Raw genomic sequence first — 21,054 nt, forward strand, 5'->3', positions numbered from 1 at the left:
GCCTACATCCTGCCATATGCAAGTGTCTCAGAAGAATGACATAACTGTTTCACAAATGTTCTAACAGAGGGAAGAATATATGCATGGCCATTGGTAAACAGTTTTTACACACATCACAATCTGTCTTCATTAGCAAGCTGATTCAAACCCAATTTCATTCATAGTCATTCTGATTTCTTGAAAAGTTTTATATACAACTCCAAAAACAACTCTAGTCTATTGTCAGTTAAACAAATCCCCCTGCCCTACATATCTTAAACATTTGGATGAATTTAATAACTATTTTATTGTGAGCAACCAATATTGTATGGTGTATGGATAACAGTATTGAAATAATAAGGAAGCACACTGGGTGATAACAAATAGTATTGCATTGACAGTCACTTGTCAATCAAATCTGATGTAGTCAATGGAAGACTTACAATATTGCATATTGTCAACTGTCTGTAACAGTTCTCTCTCTACACATTCTTCCACATATAATGGTATTTAAAAGACATGCACTTCAGTGTCTCTGGTACAGAATGTGTAAACACTAGAGGTGTAATGATACTGAGATACAATATCATCCTGATACAGACCTAGCATCCAATACATTGATCTATGCCCTTGTTGTAATACATGCAATGCATTGAACATTATACTGGTTGAAAACATGTGCATACAGACAGAAAGCGTTCAACAAGTCTAGATAGATCCTCTTGTATTTCCTGATTAAAGGTACAATGTCACATTTTGGACAATACTTTGGCCTATTGTATAAATATTGGGGTATATGCACTCACTTTAGCTTCTGATTGAATCTATAAAACTTATTATCTCTTACAACTTGCCTGAAATCAATCGTTGAAACTCTGAGGTGAACAGCTTCCAAACAGAGAACACCTACTATAATACAATATGGAATGTAACAACTGCTCTGCTCTTCGAAAACTGTCGCATGTGTTGTTGTCTGTGTTTGCCAAACTGGTTTCAATCACAAGTTGTGCGTATGTTTTAGTCCGGCAGTGAGTTCAGACTCCAAAAGAGTTCTAGGCTATTCAGTAAGTGGGCTCCAAGGGACATGACTACTATAAAATAATGTTTGGCTGGTAGAACATGCAAGAGTCAATGTAATGCAACGTTGCATTCATTTGAACTTTTTAATTTATATTATAATCTACACATCTAGGAATTTTTAAAAATAACTTACATGATAGCTTCCCATGGGCTTATAGCATTATTGAGAGAAATGCATTATTTACTTTTACAGAAGTGTGGCATGAAATAGTGCATTTAACTATAAAGGGAATAAACTTTACAGAGCCCTACAGTATCAGTGCATATGCCCTCTGTTTAGTATCTTATCAACCTCTGAAAATTAGACACAACCTATCCGTGGCAGAGAATATCAACGGTGCAGAGACAGCATTTTGCAATAGGTGGGGTCCACACTTTATTTTCACCCAAGTTTCAATGGTAATATAACAAAATTTCAGGACAGCACTCTTGAACCCCAACTCTGCATCCGCCTATGCATGAAGGCGATGTATCAGGCTACAAATTATATCATGGTAGCTGGAGATGAATCACATTCCAACCACACCATATCGTAACACCTGGATACCTCTTAGTCTGTGCCAAGATTCACCTGACATGCAGCAACAAAGAACTATATAAATAGCAAATGATATCCTAATCAATGCACAAACAAAGTGTAGACGATATAATTCTGAACAAACTTCAAACATAACATGGAACAAACACATAACTTGTTAGGCCAGATATTTTCTCCTGGTCAGTGATCACAGAGCAGAAACATATTTTGTCTGTGATTTTCAAAATGTTACAAAAAATAATTTTTAAAAGCCTCCATCATCAGATTTTTCGCAATATACATGAAACAAGACATTAAAATGGCCCGAACTTATGGCACATCAAAACATGGCAACTTAAAATACAATATTTGGGATATCAAGTGGTGGTGCATGTAAGTAACTATGGTAACAGGAATATAATGTGAGGATGGGAACAAATGGAATGAATAGGAAGATAAATATGTGAAACAAAACAAAAATAAATTTCATAATTCCACAACAAAAGACTTGATTAAATGTGGTGCACTGAACATGCTGACAATATAGACATTTGATCATAAAAATATGATAAGAAACAGACCTCAGTCTGAAGTGACCTCATGTCTACAACTGGTCCTATGTCCCCCAGGAACTGAGTGGGGTTTCAAGTTTTGGTTTGGGGATTCAAACCCCAGACCTAGTCCAGACTTGTGAACACTGTAACCACTAGACTACCTTGTGTACATCTAGTGTTGAACATATGTTAAACATCTTGTTAAACATCTACAACAAACTCCTTCTGAGAAGACACCATTAGTACAACTCAGGACGACAGCAAAAACATATTCTAATGCTTCCCTTAATGCCTGTTAGCCCTGATGAGTGTCTTTAATACATGTATACTTGTTTGAGGTAACCATGGTAATGACTTGCATACTGCCAAGTTGGGACTAGAAATATTCTGATGTCACATGCTCATTTATCATCAATCTCATTAAGGAGTTTGAGAAAGTAATGTACTTACATTAGGTAACATAAAAATATATTCTTGTTTCCCATCAATATGGGTCCAGCTGGTCGATTTTATTTTTACATTTTCTTTTCTTTTATGTCCCAAATCTCTTGGTTTCTGTGGAAATTTACACCTTTTCTCTATAAGAAAATCAAAACTTAGAACCATGAAAAATTCATGCACATTTTAAGAATGTGAAGAGCATTGTCTCTTGTGTAGAAAATATAAAAAATCTTAAGGTATGGTCGAATTTTGGGGTCAGGTGGTAATGAGAAGCAATATTTTCTGAAAACTAAATATTGTGTCATGAAATGGGGGTTTGAATTGTTCAGTCTGAAATAAAATCATTGGAAATTCATGGATGTTAAGTGTGTAGACTTCGTATTTCAGAAAGCATTTAAATATTCATAGAACTATGACTGCTTTGCAGACTGGATCCATGCTCTCACTGGGTAGCTAGTCCTGACTGAACCAAGCAAAAATGCTCATTAACCATATTTCAGTCTGTAGCAAAAACTGAACCATAACACACAGAAAAAACAGGTTAATGTCATTTGGCAGTGATACACCTAAGAATTGAAAATTCATGTGTGTCAGTTTCTGTTAATGAAGAGCACATTTCAGAGCATATTCTTACTCCTTCAAGCTTGTGTTCCTCAACATACAGAAGTTGTAAACAAGCATAGTTCACCCTTCATCATAAACAGGTTCAGAGTTATGGCCCTTGAACACTACTAGTTGGTCACAGAGTGCTTGGATGGGTGGCCATGTTTGGTAGCTTGAATCTCTAGACTTTCATGCACTTCTGCCTTACACCTATGAGGCCACACCTCAGGCATGCGAGTTTAAAAATTGCCCTGTTCACTCAGCAGAAAATGGGTGCCTGGTGGTAAAGTCATATGACTAGCACTTCATAGGCAGCTTGGGTTACCTGGGGTAATATGTCCAACATGCCTTGTGGGCATAGAGCATGTCCCCACAGCATGGAGTTCAGTGCTATATGAATACTACAATTATTATTATTATTGCTATCTTTATATTTTCATGTAAATTAGTAAAATACGTGCATTTGGAAAGCTGACGCAGTTTTATGCCAGCTTTTAGCAATATTCTAGCAGTATCTTAGCAGGGGACACAAGAAATGGGCTTCCCATTTGGGGAATCAAACCCAGTCTTTGGCATGACAAGCAAGAGCTTTAAACACTAGGATACCCCATCGCCCTTTAACAACCTTAGGTCAGGTGTTCAGACCAAATACAACCAATCATAGTAACAGGCAGAAATAGAAACACAAACAACCACTGACTCAGACTCAGACAATCAATCTCTTTCTGTTGAGGCCAGTCACTGAATAAACAGAAAGGCACAGATTTGAAATAATTTGTGCTTGTCGACCTCAAAACTTCCAAAAATAGTTTGCACTAAGACTTTGTAAACACAAAGGCAGTAAATCTTTGTAATATTTTGCTCAGACACAAACCTTGCCTGATGAGTTTCTCTGAAAAAATGGTACCTCACATGCAAATAAGGGCACTTGTCATAACACATTATCTGTGTCTTGACCAATAGTAAAATGTTCATAAACTGATTAAATTGCTGGTGACTTTAGAAAGGCAACCTTGGTATATTTTGTGTAAACTGAAAGTTATGTGGGGTACATTTGTCAACAAAGAAAGTTGGTACCAGAACTAATACCACCAAGAGCTATAATTAGGTCATCAAGAATTTGAACCTGAGACCAGCACCAGAAGCCAATTCAGGCAGATTGTGAAATCAAATATGAAACACTGAAATCCATGTAGCATGTAAAATGAAAAGCAGAAGAGAGACAGCCACTCTCCAGTTGGGTGAACTAAAAGACAAATCAAAAACAAACTTGCTGAAATCTGATGCAATACAATGATAGAAATATTATAATATGTGACCTGAGGCACTATAAGAAATTATGGCAAGTAACTCAATAGGGAGTGTTTAAGTCCATATTGCATAACTTTTGGCCAAGGGAGATAACTCTCAGCAGAACTCCTCGTTGCTGTCATGTGACTGTACACTGAGGTCAGCAAGGTCAGTGTTGATGATGTCAAGTAGCCATGCCGCTTCTTCTACCACTACACACATCAACTTGTCCAGGTAAGTCTTCTGTGCCGTTGCTTCCTGCACTGTCTCCCTCAATGCTTGCAACACCTCCTCCTGTTCACAGAGATGATTATAGGTGGTTATTGATAGAAGGGAAATCAAGGTCATTACTAGTGGAGGGAAATTACAGGTGTTAATGGTGTAATTACATGGGTAATTAGGGAAGGGAAGTACAGGTGGTAAATGATGGAGGGGAAATATATCGAGAATCTCACCTAACTGTCAACTGATATAAACAATATCAACACAACTTGACAAAGTTACAAATATTCTAGGCTTGCCAAGGATATTTTTACTTCAAGTTAAGTGTTGACATATGATATCAGAAGACACCAGGGAGAGATTATATTTATCAACAAAAATCACTCTTCATTAGTTTCCAATGAGAAAAGCACATCTCTGAACACAGTATTGTCACTAAGCTTGTAGCGCAGTGATGTCATCACGTGTACAACATCATAGCATTGTTACATCATCAAGAGTATGACATGATAGCATTGCTATGCCATCAAGTTTTTATGTCATAAGATTGTGAGTCCTGTAATGGATGGTGTCATAGCACTGTGATACATGTAACTGATTACATCAGGACACTTTACAAAATCTACAGTCAAAATGATCCCCTCGAAAATAGCAATTGATCTCACACAAACAGTATCTCCAACTAAGTGAAAATGTGCTTAATGGAGAAGTGGAAATATAGGTGGTGAATGGTGGCGGGGAAATTATAGTTCAACCATGAAGGGGAATGAAGAAAAATTGATTCAAGCCACTCATGTTTTTGTCACCCTCTGGAAATTGAAAAATATAAGAGGATGCTACTGCAGACATCACCTTGGACGTAGTCTCCTGGTCCAGGTGCTGTATCAGCTCTTCATACAGACAGACACCTACACCAACACTGTCTGTGTCGGGTGGCATCAGGCCAGCTTCTGAAATACCACACACTCAATTAATGCTGTGTTGCCATGGTTATGGATCACTTGAAAATATGGGTCCTTTCATCTGGTGCTACCATGGTGACATATCATCCTACCCTATCAATACACTGGCCATTTAAAATGTTGTTACCATGGTTACAGACATCATCCGTTCATTTCACCGATCCCATTATTTAGCGTTACAGATATTCATAACAGCTTTGGTGCCCACTGATTGAGTCAGTGACCTGCTCAATCTAGGACCCGTCAAGGTCCCAGGGTAGAATAGGCCTTCAGCAACCCATGCCTCCCATAAAAGGCGACTGTGCTTGTCGTAAGAGGCGACTAACGGGATCGGGTGGTCAGGCTCGCTGACTTGGTTGACATCGGTTCCCAATTGTGCAGATCGATGCTCATTTTGTTGATCACTGGATTGTCTGGTCCAGACTCGATTATTTACAGACAGCTGCCATATAGATGGAATATTGCTGAGTGCAGCATAAAACTAAACTCACTCACTCACTCAATCTAGAATCAGTTATTATGAAACATAATGGCTACGAGTACAAGGATCATTACACATGAATGCACTTTCCAAGCACCTAACCTGTTTACCAGCTGAATCATCTCACAGGTGGTAAAGGTTAGGCAGAATATTGGTGAAACAATGATTCTGATGACAATGATGACAGTAATGACGATAGTGATGATGCCGCAGGATAAAAACATCTCTGTATGACAAAGCCTCTGACAAGAAGAAAGAAACTGACCAAAAAGAAATTACTGATGACAGTAACAGAGAAGTTTCTGTGGTGGTAGTAATGATGATGAAGATGGCAGTGATAAGACTGTAGCAATGGTGAGGGCAACAGTAATGATAAGAATACTGATGATGATTCTGATGACAATATAGATGATGACCATATTAGTCACGGTGATGATGAAGATGGAAGCAGTGATGAGGTCAACTGTGATGAAGATGGAAGCAGTAATGAGGTCAACTGTGATGAAGATGATGGAGATGACACTGAAGACCCACTCTTGCCCGACTTGGCCAGTGTTATTGCTTCTAGTTTTGCCAACACAGCATCTCTCTGTCTCTCCACATCAAGTAAAGCACCAGCCTGGAGTAGAAAGAAATAGAAATTTGAAAGACGTAACCTCAGAACAAATTACAACCTCATGTATCACAGCTGCATCACACATATAACATTTGCATCACAGACAAAACAGAATTACATAACAGCAGCATAAACGTAGCAAAGCTGCATCACACATACTACAGCTGCATCACACACATAACACAGCTGCATCACACACAATGCAAGTGCATCAGACACATAAACAGCTGCATCACACAACACTGCTGCATCACACATGCTACAGCTGCATCACACACATAACACAGCTGCATCACACACAACACAACTGTATCAGACACATAAACAGCAACAGAACACACACAATATTGCTGCATCACACACAAAACACTGCTGCGTCACACATACCATGGCTGCAGCACACACGACAGTTACATCACACATGTAACAGAACTGCAGCTCATAACAAAGCTGCATCACACACGTAACACAGCTGCATCACACACGTAACACAGCTGCATCACACACGTAACACAGCTGCATCACACAGATAACACAGCTGCATCACACATGTAACGCACCTGCATCACAAATATAACACACCTGCATCATACATAACACAGCTGCATCACACACACAGCTGCAATGCATAACACAGCTGTATCACATATATATCAAATAACACACTACACTAACCTTGACTTCAAGAGCTTTCTCAAGGTCGCTAACCTTCATAACATGTCCAGACAGGGCTTCTTGCAGTTGCTGTACTTCTTCCTGTGGAAAACAGGTGCAACAAAAATAGGAAAATGGAATTGTCATTTTATAAAATGCTTCTACTAAATCCCTTCTCTCTCTAAAGATACCTGGACGATGTGATCAGCTTTTGTTTATGTTCATCATGTGTATTTGATGCTATATATAGCACTCCGCTCTATCATCATGACCTACGTATATATTTCTGTCCGGACCAATCAAACCTGAGACTTATATTGTGAGCAATCAATGCATACCATAAAGGTAAAATCACATAGAATATAGATACATGACCACAGCTTTGTACCTGGAGCGCGATGTTATCCTTCACACTATTGATGTGCTCAGTTGATGTATTCTTGATCACCTGATTCGGATCTACATTCTCAGACTTGAGGTCGACCAGGAAGTCCCTCAGTTGCTGCCATCGGTGCTCTGATGATCTCAACTGGAAACATGATATAGACAATAACGAGAAGCTCTAATCACCAATCCCAATCATTTCTTTCTCTGTGTATGATAAATGAGCATATCGTGGGCCTTGTATCATGATACAACACTGAAAAACTCTCTATATCATTACTAATGTTGGGAAATGGTTAAATCTCATAATTGATTATTGATTCAATACAACTGATCAATTACTGAAAATAATTGGTTAGCCTCATTTATCAAATTTTCCTTATGTTTGAAAATGCACCCAAAAAAATGAAGAAAAACATATGTAGCTTTTGGGGTTTTTTTTCCCATTTTCTCATCTTAAAAGGATCACTAGTATGTTACGAACATAAATTTCCTGGAGTGTGTAAGATAGATTCAATCATGACGTGGAACTAGCTTGTAGTGCTTATGAATGTAACAGACAAAACCAACCTCGTGAAGTTCACAAATAGTTTGTGTTTTATTATGAGAAAACATGATCAATTGCTTGGTCATGATATTTTTGTGAGTGGCGACCAACAGGCGTTTTTAAGTCACGATAGTTTTGCGACTTGCCTAATTATCAAAACAGTTTAGTTTGACAGTTTCAAAGCGTACATGTATCTGAAAGTTTTATCTGAAGTAAATCCAATCACATATTAAAGTTTGCCGCTAATCTTGAACACCATTCAGAGGAGTACTTCCGCATGTATGCAATCAGTGATGTTTTCCTGAAAAAAAACTAAAAAAACCACTTGCTGCATAGGCCAGATAAGCTTAAAACAGTTCAAAGGGATTAAATAATTAAATGGAATGACTAATAAATTGGAACTGATGAAGGACCAGTTTTGTCTGTGTTGGCAAAGCTGTTGATCTCCAGATAAGTGTCATGAAATCTATCCAAGCCCGCTGGATGGTCTCGGTCTTTCAAACAGTCCCTAAGAAATGTGTGTTGCATGGCTGGCGCCTGTCTGGACTATCGGACGTACTGATTGAGTGACTTTTGTTCAGGTATCCATTGTTTGACAAGTGACACATGAGTACGAGTAATGCTAGTAATTAGTCATTCTTCGTGTTGTTGTCATTGCTAAATATATGTATTGTCTAGATCTATTGTTAAATATATTTACTTGTGAATAATGAAGCGAAGATAGGACAGGTTGTTTGCTGATTATTCATTGCATTCTACCAGCAAATTGCGTCATGATATTTTTGCGAGCTCAAGTCATTCGTAATTTTGGCAAAAATATCATGCTCGCAAAATTTAATGATTTACAGTAATCACTATTTCAATTAGTCTGACCACCACTTATCATTACACCACTAATTCTAACACCGAATCCTGAGAGTGTAGAAACACCAACAGACCAAGTCCACACTCTAGGCCTAGATATGTATGGGAATCACACTATACTGACACACAATGGATGTGATCATTGGGAGACCCACCTTAAAGCTGAGGTCAGTATTCTGTTGGTCATAGCATTCCGTCACCGAACTCCTACAAAACAGTTTCACCAACATAAACAAAACCTGTAAATATCAGTTATCGTACAGCATGACAAACATCAACAAAGGATCGTCTGACTATATGAGTAAGCTCAATCATGTTTACTGACAAAGGAAAAATACCTTATGGTTGAAAACTTCTATTATATAATAGAAAAGCATTGTCATCCATACAGTATCCTGTATTTCTTATTACCCATCAACCTCTAAATGCCAATCAAACAGATACAATTTACTGACAGAGAGAGAATGGTTTCAGACCACGTTTGGTAACTTTCCAGTATCATCACAGTCAGGGACACCAGAAATGGGCTTCACATGTGGGGAATCAAACACGGGTTTTCGGCATGATGAGCAAATGCTTCAACCACTGGGCTACCCACCGCCCTAATATTTACCGACTCCTACATCAAGCAGGTGGCACTGCAAAACAACATCTTGACATACATGAAGGTTGTTTTATTTAGCACCAGTGAAATTCAAGCTGGTCTGCTGACTGAGACTACTAAATTTTATTGAGGAAATTCAATAATGCTAATCCTCCCTGACTGAGGAAATTTCAGAGCTATGATTCTGAACCAGTTTCAAATGTTTTAGCATACCTACAAACAGTAAGTCTTACATAAAATGTAAACAAGACAAATACTTTTCTCTTGCTCACATGTGACGGACTACAAACTATTAGAACAAGTGAAATAAAGTTCCTATTAGTCAACTGGACTGGCCTTAAAGAAGACCTGATAGACAATCCAGATTGAACTTGACAACTAGTGGCTGAAGTCAAGAACATGCATCCATACCATCAGGATATGATGCTATGAAACAGGCAATGTCACATACTATAAGCCCCAGACCAAGCTACATATCTTCTTCTCTGTAATCACTTCACAAAAACAAGCATGAGTTACTGTTGACACTGCCAAAGTCACTTCAGTACCACAGAAGTGTTGTGCATAGGCACAATGTCAAGAATACTTGGACCACATCAAAAGTTTGATTACGTAAACATCATATTTTGGTAAATTGTGAATGAAATTATTTTGTTCTTCGTAATTTTGGTTGAGAACATTGAAGGAGTTCTGTTTATGTCATAGACTGGCATTCTGGCATCCTTCATTACCTTCTGTGTTGCCTAGCAACCACCATTTGCAGTTGATCAGACTTGAGCATCAATCGTTCAAGTAAAAGTTCTGTAGATGAAGAGTTATCTCCCCTCATAAGTGATATTCCATTAACTTCCAATATTCTGAAATGGAAATGTCAGTCTCAGAATTAACATCAATAAAATAGCATCACAGTTATTGAAAATAATTACATCAATATCCATGTTCAAAACATTATGCCACATAAACCGAGTGTTTTTTTCAAATGTGCTTTCTGAAATGGAAATAGATCTTGCTTGACGTAATGAAACTACTTATAACTTACAAGTCACTGAAACGTTACAGTCATTGTAGTCATTTAGCTACACCTCCCTCCCCCCAAAAAAACACACACACATACACTCACCAAACTAGCATTTTAACTTATTCAGATTAAATTTTCTGCTGCAATACAAAATCTTCTGAGAAGGTTGAGATGACATGTGGTTCAACTGCCTGTTGAAAATTGAAAATTAGTCTACTTACTGTAAACTATATCTACAAGAAAAATGGAACTGGATATTTTGGGCTCAGGCTACTTGATATTTCAGTTGAAATGTGTTTGTTAATCTGGCAATTGTTGAGCATTAGACTGACAGTTACAATGTTGACAATATGATGCCCGGAGACCAACACATCTAAGTGAGACTCATTTTATAAGTGCTTCGTTTTTAACTTCACCATGATATTGCCTATCTCCATGGACAGATAAAACTGAAGAAAAGGGTTTTGCTGAAAATCTAACAATCTATTTCACATAACAATTTTAAACATTGCGGAGTTTCCATTCTTCTTTCAATGACCAAAAGAGAGAATAAAAGTATAATAAAACAGAATTCAATTAATTTTTAGTTCAATTGGGATATGACTATGTGTGTCAAATAGGTCAGTGTAGTCTCACCATCCGATTTCGTTAGTCGCCTCTTACTCAAGATAATAAATTTAAACAAGATCTTCATGGGTCCTTCGGGTATGAGGGACTGAACTGATAACCTTCCTTTCTAAGGGCAAAAACTCTCTCCACTAGGCCATAGTGATGGACTAGGGAGGACTGGGCTGATCTTAAGCTAGAGGGACATATGAAGGCATCATTTCACTTCAAAAAACCTTACCAGATGGTTTCAACTACTCACAAATCTGCAACCCTCAGGGGTGATGTTTCGGAGACGCTCCTGACAACAACTGTGCCTTGACTGGAGACGTCACACACAAAGTCGTATCCATCCTGCCCTCGCTTGATGATGAAACACTGGACACACTGCGGCCCACTGGCTCGGAACACATCGAACAGGGCAGGTCGTCTTGACAACCTGAATAATACCATTGCTAAAAAAACCCTGTTCCCCAATCAACAGGACCAACAGCATGGAAGAAGTAAGCAGGAATATTTATGCCATTATTAGCAATATCACAGTGAGGGACACTGGGCTTCACAGTTTCCATGTGAGTCCTAGTCAAACCCAGGTCTTCAGCATGGAAGAAAATATTCCAATTAAAGAACAATACTCAATACAAGTTGTACTGTAACAGTGTTTGCCATTACTGTGTGGAAGATACAAAGTTCCAGAAAACACTTTGTCTTGATAATGATTCAATAATGTTAAAGGCTAGTCTCATTAAAATCATGCTACTCAAAGGTCTGAGGACAACCCACTATTTCTCAAACCATACTGACAGGCCAAGGAAACATTAGAAAGGAAGCCATTGTCAATATGTACAATCACCCATTCTCCTGAGCTGTACTGATTATACAAGACACTGCTGATTATTTCGATGGAAACAGATGTACAGCTTTGAACAGTATCCAAGTGATATGAAGGCAGGGGACCCCAGGAACGGGTTGCTGAAGACCAATTCTAACCTTTCATGTGTATAGAAGTGAAAGGTAATAGTGAGTGAGTGAGTTTAGTTTTACGCCGCACTCAGCAGTATTCCAGCCATATGGCGGCAGTCTGTAAATAATCCAGTCTGGACCAGACAATCCAGTGATCAACAACATGAGCATCCATCTGTGCAATTGGGAACCGATGACATGTGTCAACCATCAACCCTGACCAGCCGATCCCGTTAGTCGCCTCTTACAACAAGCTGAGTCGCCTTTTACAGCAAGGATGGGTTGCTGAAGGCCTATTCTACCCCGAGACCTTCACGGGTCAGTAAAAGGTAATAAGGTACAGAGACATATCTACAAAGTTTGTAGTACCTACCCCTTGGCAGCCTGCAGAGCATTAGGGGTGGACTTCCGCTTTAGATACTTCCTGGCAGGTGAAGCAGTAGGGGTAGAGTCAGACAACATCCCATCCACCCCAGACTCTGACCTTGACCTTGCTTTTCCTGCATGAACTGAGAGTACAGAGGCGCCCCCTGGTGAGGGACTCCGTGAGAACACAACTAGGGATGGTGAACTACTTCTATCCCGACATCGGGCTATACGTATAGCTGCAGCATATTTCTCTTGGTCCTGAGCATTACTGTAGCGAGTCTTTCTCTCTACTTTCCCAGACATCTGGCCAGGCGACACAAGGTTGTAGACTTCAGACAGCAGTTCTTCTCGATCCATTGGAAGGACATCATTGTCATCTTGAAACCAAATTCAGCAGACAGTCTGTTACATATACTCTCAAACACATTATGCCATTTTCATATTGTCTGGGAGACTTTTGGATAATACTTTTTCTCTTCACATATGGTAGATTTTGCCAAATGAATGCATGATAATATTTGACATGTCACTTGAGTCTGTAGGTTTCAGTCACAAAACAAAAAAAAACCACAATGACAATCACAGATCAGAGTTCTGGATTTAAACCATGTGCTTACAGAATCCCTAAGAGCAAAATTCTAAGAAAAGACATGGTTTTCGACAACAATATTCTAATTCTTTCATATTAAAATAGAATCATGATGGATTAACTGCAGTAATATAAACAAATTCAACTTTAAATTCTCTAACTTTGAGTAGTATACTCTGACAATACAGGGGAGCCATGTCTATCCACTATCCAGACAAGATCAAACTTTCCTCCTGGCTAAACTTTCCCTGAGGAAGCTTTGGCCTTAGGCATTAACAATGTTACATAGCCCATGTCTATAATTCCATATATCAGATAAAGTACTTACATACGAAGTTGAGATTCAAATGTACCAGGTCATTTCCTGTGACTTTATACTCTGGAACAAAATCCCACATAGCAGAGAACTAAAATGTGTCTAAAAGTACATAAAGGAACAAAGAGTGACTACAGACACTTCAAAACCTATCCACTCAAATTTATCATCATGTAACACACCATTCAAGACATGTAACATTTCCTGCAGCCATTACCCTGAAACTGGGGCTGTACTGAGACTATGTACATGTAACTTCGGAAGAGGGAGTGAGATTGGTCTAATGACTTGCTTTTAGCAATATGGAGAATCAAATCCAGGTCTTCAAGTTCAACATGACTTGCAAATGCTATCAACATCATGAGCATCAATCTGTGCAACTGGGAACCGATGACATGTGTCAACCATGTCAGCGATCCTGACCACCCAATCCCGTTAGTAGCCTCTTACAAGCAGAGTTGCATTTTGTGGCGGGCATGGGTTGCTGAAGACCTATACCGGACCTTCACAGGTATATTCAAGTGCAAAACCTGGTCTCTTCAGATAAATTAATAACCACTAACATGACTGTTGCTAAAGACCTATTCTACGCTGAATCTTCACAGGTCACAAATCTGTAAGAAATATCACTATACACCAACACAGTAGTCATCTTCAAAATCAGACTGCCCACTCAAATACTGTGGAAATCCTCTAAATCAGCATTTGTTGGTACTGGCAAAAACTCCAGGTATAGAGGGTGTGCCGGTTTAGAGAACTTTTCCCTTCTCAGCCTAAGAATGGTCTTCTGTGTACAGTGAAATATGACTGACAATATGTTGATAGTGAACATATTCATTATTCAGCAATCTAGTTAGCTGGATTGGTCCAGCCATCTTGACATGGTGCATGACTGACAAATTGTGACACAACAGTTAATCTATAATACAAGTGACACGTGTCACCAATTTACCTCAACTACTTAGGCCTAATCCATATCCATACTCTTATCAGGCAACATCAAAGAGCTGAATGACAATGACAATGGTAATCCACACACTCAGCTAAACAGCCAGTCAACAGGAGAGAAGGATGCTGTATTAGACGGCATTAAATTACTACACAAACATAGTCATTCGGTGGTCTTTGATGTACCGAAATAAGAAAAGAATTACGCCAAATAAGAGGGCATGTAAATGATCATGAGTGAGTGAGTGAGTTTAGTTTTACGTCGCACGTTGCAATATTCCAGCCATATGGCGACGGTCTGTAAATAATCGAGTCTGGACCAGACAATCCAGTGATCAATAACATGAGCATCGATCTGCGTAATGGGGAACCGATGACATGTGTCAACCAAGTCAGCTAGTCTGACCACCCGATCCCGTTAGTCGCCTCTTACAACAAGCATAGTCACCTTTTATGGCAAGCATGGGTTGCTGAAGGCCTATTCTACCCCGGGACCTTCACGGGTAGATCATAAATGAACTAGCGTCTATTGAGAACAAATACTGATGCCAATATTGAGAGCATGCCGGACTGGAAGGTTGACAGTTTGGGGGTTTCCCATGTACAACAGTGATTATTATGATGTGAACATTGATTTAAATAAAGTTCAAATTTTCAGATCATAAAAGTATCAAAAGAGGTATTGTATCTGGGTAAACAGTAATTTTTATCCACAATATTAGCATTACATATCCCTGTCATAACTTGTAACATCTGGCTATTTATATATTTTTCACAACTGTATCAAAAGAATAAATAAATCTCTGACATATTGTGATGTATATGAGCCCATGCCCCAAGCAGACACTTACTGCTCACAGCAGGGATGAACTTGTGCAGATGTTTCGACCTCATCCACTGCTCCACATCATGGATATCCCATGTACTGACCTGCAACGTCACCACACTGCATCACCATCAACATCAGACACCGGCATTATATTAGACACCACAGGTTATAATAGATCCTTCCTTATTCATTGCAGAGGAAGATCTGGGGCTCCTTTCATGAAGCAACTTTTACTAAGGTTAACCTTAACTCCCATTTAACACTGCACTAAGGTTACCTTGGTGACTTACAATCACCTTGGTGCTTTTTGAAAGGAGATCCTGGTCACATGATATATCTCCTAGATCACATTATTGTCATGTATACCATTGACAGCCAATGTACTTGTGTTTCAACTTCAGAATCCTTGACTATCTAGTGCAGCAATAGGCACCTCCACTAGTCTGTTAGTCCAAATACTAGTGAACAAATTTGAAGGACTAGTTGTTTCCACTCCAAATCTTCCATGTTTGGTGTTGAATACTGCCTATGACTATTTTCCTGTAACTTCTTGCTGAATAACGCTCAAATCTCTGTAACTCAGGAAACAGCAGTTAACACCATGATGTTTTCAATGATAACAAGTTTACAACAGACTACAGATACACATCAACAAACAAGCCAAAACAAGCACTCACTTGATGGAGTGCCTTTCAGATTAATTTTCATTTTGCGAATGGTCTGCAAACATGACCAAAGTATCTACTAAGATTGTGTAATGTCTGCAAATGGGGCAGGATTTTCAGGGTATCCTCAATAAGCAGTAAAGTTCCTTTTTTTGTGTCATATTGGTACTGTGATAGTACTTACAAGTTTTTCATGGCTTAAGTCTTCCCTTGTCTGTCGAACTTGCAGTGAACTGGGGCCTTGAAGTGGAAACAAAAGACAAGATCATAAAAACAACAACAGAGCTTTAAATTCATAATTGTTAATTGTCAAGTGAGTGACTGAGTGGGTTAGGTGTTCAGGTGGGTGGGTGGGCAAGTGAGATAACACCAGAATTGCGGTAAACACATTGTACCCTTGCGAGGAATCAAACACAGGTGTTCAGCACAACAAGTGGTTTTACTAATCATTCAGGTACCATACCGTCCCACCACATGTAAGTGAAAAAACAATAGGTATGTTTTTTTCTGGCTTGCTGCCTTGGTTGACAGGTATCACTGTATCCCAGATGTGTAAATCTATGCTCATAATGTTGATCATTGGATTGTCTGGTCTCTTGATTACTGGATACATTGTATTTACAGATCCTGTCTATGTTGTTGGAATATTGCTGAGTAAGGTTTTATACAACAAACATTCCATTTGTGGCAGTGTCCTCAAATATTTACTAAAAGAGGTTTCATATTAGATTAAGAGATGTGCTTTTGGAGAGATATATGCTTAAAGGCAAGTTGTGCATACTTTTAGATCTCCTCCTCAAATCAGTCCTGTGTGGAGATAGTGCAAGCTGCATCGGTTTACTGGTACATGTTGGGCTGTGAGACGGGGTCAGCAACTGATGGAGAGGTTTATCGCCCGACATCAGATCGCCTTAGGTCAGTAAATCCTGTATCATTACCATGTACCATACCATCCACGACGCTGGAACATACACATATATATGTACATGTATCCATTTGTAAAGCACTGAATATCCACCTCAAAGATGTTCAGTGGTGTTAACTTGTTGTTAAAGTGAAATTATGCAAATTATGTAAAGCACTGGAAGTTGACAGTCCAATGACATCTTATCCCACCTGGTACCTTTTCAATGCTTGTTGAACTGAGGCAAATTTGAACCATTTAACTTGCCTAAGGTGAGATCACACATATCAGTGCTATGTTGTTGGTCAGGAATAAGTCCTTGACACAATCCCAACATGATAAGCAGGGACCAAACATTTAACTTTGAAACAAACAAGTGTCAGACTAATTCAATTCACTTGCTTGACAATAACATTACAATCTATGTCAAAACATCACCTACACAGAATAAAGAAGTTCTAGAGCAATAAAAACAGCCTCATTCTTCGGAAATTGAAAAAATAGAAGCCTTAACAAAACCTAATATTTTGTAAAATAATATTTCTGAATTTACCAGACAGTTATTCTAGATAAATCTCTTTATTAATTGCAGTTACTACTTGGTGAAAATTAGTAGGCAGGTATTAGGGGTAGTTAACAAATATAATCATTGAGATTGCTAATTGTTATTTAAATACTGATCAATTATTGGTAAATATCTGAGAAGTATTTTTTAGCAAAAATGCCACAAGTTTTTTTTAAGAATTAAATATATTTCCCACAACTGGTGAGCCTGTGACATGCTTATGCACGAGTTATGAACAAAACAGGGTCATGAACATAATTCAGAAGCAGGCCATTAATGAAAACCGAACCTTGTATATTGTGTCAGTCAATTTAAACTTTATTCTATCACAAAAATTAGCGCATGATATTATATGAGACTATTTTATATCACTAATAATTTAATCATTTTTTATTGTCAAGAATATTTCCAATTATTGATCTTTTTTGCCTGCCCTAACAAGTATGGGTCAGACAAACCACGCATCAGGTAAAATCTAGAGTAGCACCCATTCATTACCAATTACCAAGGGGCATAACTCTGCACAGTCTGTCATGCGTGTTGCACCATTTTGATAAGACTGATCTGGCCCTGATAAAGCCATTAGAAAGGTAGTAGAAAATGATTGTTGTTTTATGCAGCTGTCATCATTACACAAAGAATCGCTAATACATTATAGTTCATTTTCACACTTTGTCTAGTTTACTAGTATTTGGATTTAACAAAAACCTACTGAAATGACTTTCATAATTAATCTAAATGGAGAGTGATGGGGGGGGGGGGGGGGGTGGTGGGCGGGGGAAGAGGAGATGAGATGTGTAGGGGCAGGGGTTAAAGCATTGTTATCAGGTTACACTTTTCCATCACAATTGCTTGCCAGGATGCAACAAAGACAGATATACGTTTTTAGTAGCAACTACATTGTTCAATTAGCAAGTCCACACTAAGTGAGTTGTCAAGGGACGTAACTCTGTAGTACTCATGAAAACCTGGTCCAATTTTGGGGGTCCTTGTTTTACGCGTTCTGGCTTTTTCCACGATGTATTTGGGTGAAAAACAACGACTGGTCCCTTCAGAAGATATTCCCGAGTTGGCGCCATTGGCGAAAAAGGTTGGTCTGCTCTGTTCTTTCATAGTTTTCCAACCCTTTAAAATATTGCTGAACATTGAAATTTGTTTTATCAATCGATGGCACACTTTAGATTATTTTTATCATAAGCACACATCAATCCTCTCCATTATAAAACAAATTTTAACTTAATGTAACCAGGGATGCACATTTCAGATAGATTTGTGTGAGGGAGGGGTGTATTGCCAGGGGCAGACAACTCCATGTGTGAATCCAGCTAACAATGATTGTGTCATTAACTCATTCATTGAGTAATTTTATTTAACATGCTTAATATGTTTTAAAGTGTTCAAATGTGTGTACTTTGATTATTAAACAGGTAGGAAAGCATTATTTATGTTTCAAATACCTTGTGCAATATGTATGTTATTTTCAGATTTACATGTATTTTCTGTCTGTATCCAGAAGTGACAGCCATAGAACACAAAATTGTGGCTAATAATAGTAATATTTGAAAACTGACAATATTTTACTGATCTTTTAATTTAAGCAGAATTCAGCATTATTCATTTGTGGATGTCATAGCACTTACATAAACACATGATGTAGATTTGGGTAGAGAGTAAGTATTTTTTGCACATTACAGCATCACAACATACCCGCAACATACCCTGATATAATTCAGGATCAGATTTGCTTCAGGTTTGAAACATGGTATCTTCAGCACTGTCTTTAAAAGCACTGTCTAAATTGAATCTTCAACACTGGTGATACGGGTTTAAGATTAGAATATATGAAAACATGTTACAATCTTAAGTTCATCTTAATTGATGCAAAACAAAGGTAGCACTTCATAATCTTGACTCTCTAACTTGAATCTGTTTCAATAATTTAGTGTTAAGATACTGATTTTGCCAACATTGACATTGTACATCAGTCATGATGTTTAATGAACCGTTTCTTTCTTCTTCTGCAGACCTGAAACATATGTTGATTCGAAGTTCTAGGATGTTCAAAGAAGACGTATAATTCCAGATGAAACATTTTTCCTCTGTAAAGCACTGTGCTGATAGAAAAGACTATTAATATATTTGTGGTTCAACAACATTTACTTAAAATAGTTTGGTACTTGAAATAAATAGGTGTGACGTTTTTTTCACAAAAATGGAAATGTGGACATTTCGCAGAGTTGACAGTAGTTGGCTTGATCACCTTGTTGATCAAGAACGGATGGACAGAATTTAATCAGGTAAAGTTTGTTGCAATGCTGATGTATCAACAAACCTTGGAAAAATAGTTTTAAAAATCTGAACCGTTGATCTAAAAATGGTGTGGACTTGCTAGTTCAATGCTGGCACTCGTCCTCACCCAATATGATTTATCAAACTCAAAAGGGGAGCAAAGACAGCGGTAAAAACAAATGATTTAAAAAACCGCCTATCTATCTTTCAGCCCAAAATAGTATTGCAAGGCCTATGGTACTAGAGCAGATGTCTATTCGTGATAGAACGCCGGTAGAGTACTGAGGTGTCTAACGAAGTTAACCTCCCCTTCCCCTCCTCACGCCCCACGGCACTGGAGTATTTCATTGTAACATCTGATCGGCTGTTATATCGAGGGTTTGTCCACCCACTTTAAGAGTCACACGGATCCCGCAAATACTGCACAGATAATGATACAGTATTAGCGAAACAGTTCGGAAACTGATCCAAGTATTGAAGGAAAGTGCTTGAAAGTTCACGGTAAGTTTATTCCCCAATTTGACTGACGAATTTACATTAAATACGTATACAGACACAAGTGTCAAAATTTTCAGTTATCTAAACTGTGGAATATCTCCACACCAACAAAAAACAACTAAAGCTGTTACTTACCCGGCGCTTCGTAGTGTGTAAGTGTGTGTGAAGTTCAACATGTGTTGGTTTTCAAACACCTGTTGAGTTTGTTGTCATGTTCATCCGGGCTACCAGGGAGCAGTCATTGGCGAAGATGTTTCATGAGTCGCTCCCTCGCCAGCTCGACAGCTTGATCAAAGATCTTCTGTACGGTTATCTGTTCAGTAGTAATGGCCTTTTGATGTGGAAAAGGTTTCGTCGCTTCTGTTTGTGTCTTTCAATCACAGTTATACCGTTGGATCGTCACCTCGATTATCAGGTTCGATTTTCGACACGAGGGCAGTATCTGAATCCCACCTAGTACATTACTAAAATACTATTAGCCACGGTAAACTTCATTACTCGCCTCAGTAATTAATTCACAATTCATCCAACGCATGTTGGTGTATATACATGCAATACCAATACTTTTAAACAGTGTGTTGATATATCAACCGTTATTTCGTCGTTTACCAAAACGGAACCATTCGCTATTATGATTTTGTTAAGTCTGGACTTACGCCCCTTGAGGTCACTAAGAGGGACACCAAAAACACATTGT

At 38.5% G+C, this 21,054-nt stretch overlaps 1 protein-coding gene across 1 annotated transcript; it reads right to left on the reverse strand.

The window, feature by feature from the left end:
* Positions 1-1,759: 1,759 nt before the first annotated feature.
* LOC137255920 (uncharacterized) lies at positions 1,760-20,575 on the reverse strand. The gene is made up of 14 exons (XM_067793514.1): positions 20,493-20,575; positions 16,883-17,062; positions 16,286-16,341; positions 15,459-15,537; positions 13,672-13,722; positions 12,759-13,131; positions 11,685-11,861; positions 10,530-10,655; positions 9,350-9,401; positions 7,788-7,928; positions 7,421-7,501; positions 6,664-6,748; positions 5,539-5,636; positions 1,760-4,758 (listed from the first exon to the last, which is right to left on the reverse strand). Exons 2-14 carry the CDS (start codon positions 17,001-17,003, stop codon positions 4,582-4,584), a joined length of 1,617 nt encoding a protein of 538 aa, XP_067649615.1. The 5' UTR covers positions 17,004-17,062; positions 20,493-20,575; the 3' UTR covers positions 1,760-4,581.
* Between the last annotated feature and the right edge of the window lie 479 nt (positions 20,576-21,054).

The sequence above is a fragment of the Haliotis asinina genome, chromosome 1 (assembly GCF_037392515.1).
Source record: "Haliotis asinina isolate JCU_RB_2024 chromosome 1, JCU_Hal_asi_v2, whole genome shotgun sequence".
NCBI lineage: Eukaryota > Metazoa > Mollusca > Gastropoda > Lepetellida > Haliotidae > Haliotis > Haliotis asinina.

Bases quoted from the DNA above. Each gene is read 5' to 3' on its own strand.
- LOC137255920 (XM_067793514.1), bottom strand. From the start codon at position 17,003: ATGTCGGGCGATAAACCTCTCCATCAGTTGCTGACCCCGTCTCACAGC. The intron at 15,538-16,285 runs GTAAGTACTATC...GTGACGTTGCAG, and splicing joins ACTTAAGCCATGAAAAACTT to GTCAGTACATGGGATATCCA. The intron at 5,637-6,663 runs GTGGGTCTTCAG...GTGGTATTTCAG, and splicing joins ACTGGCCAAGTCGGGCAAGA to AAGCTGGCCTGATGCCACCC.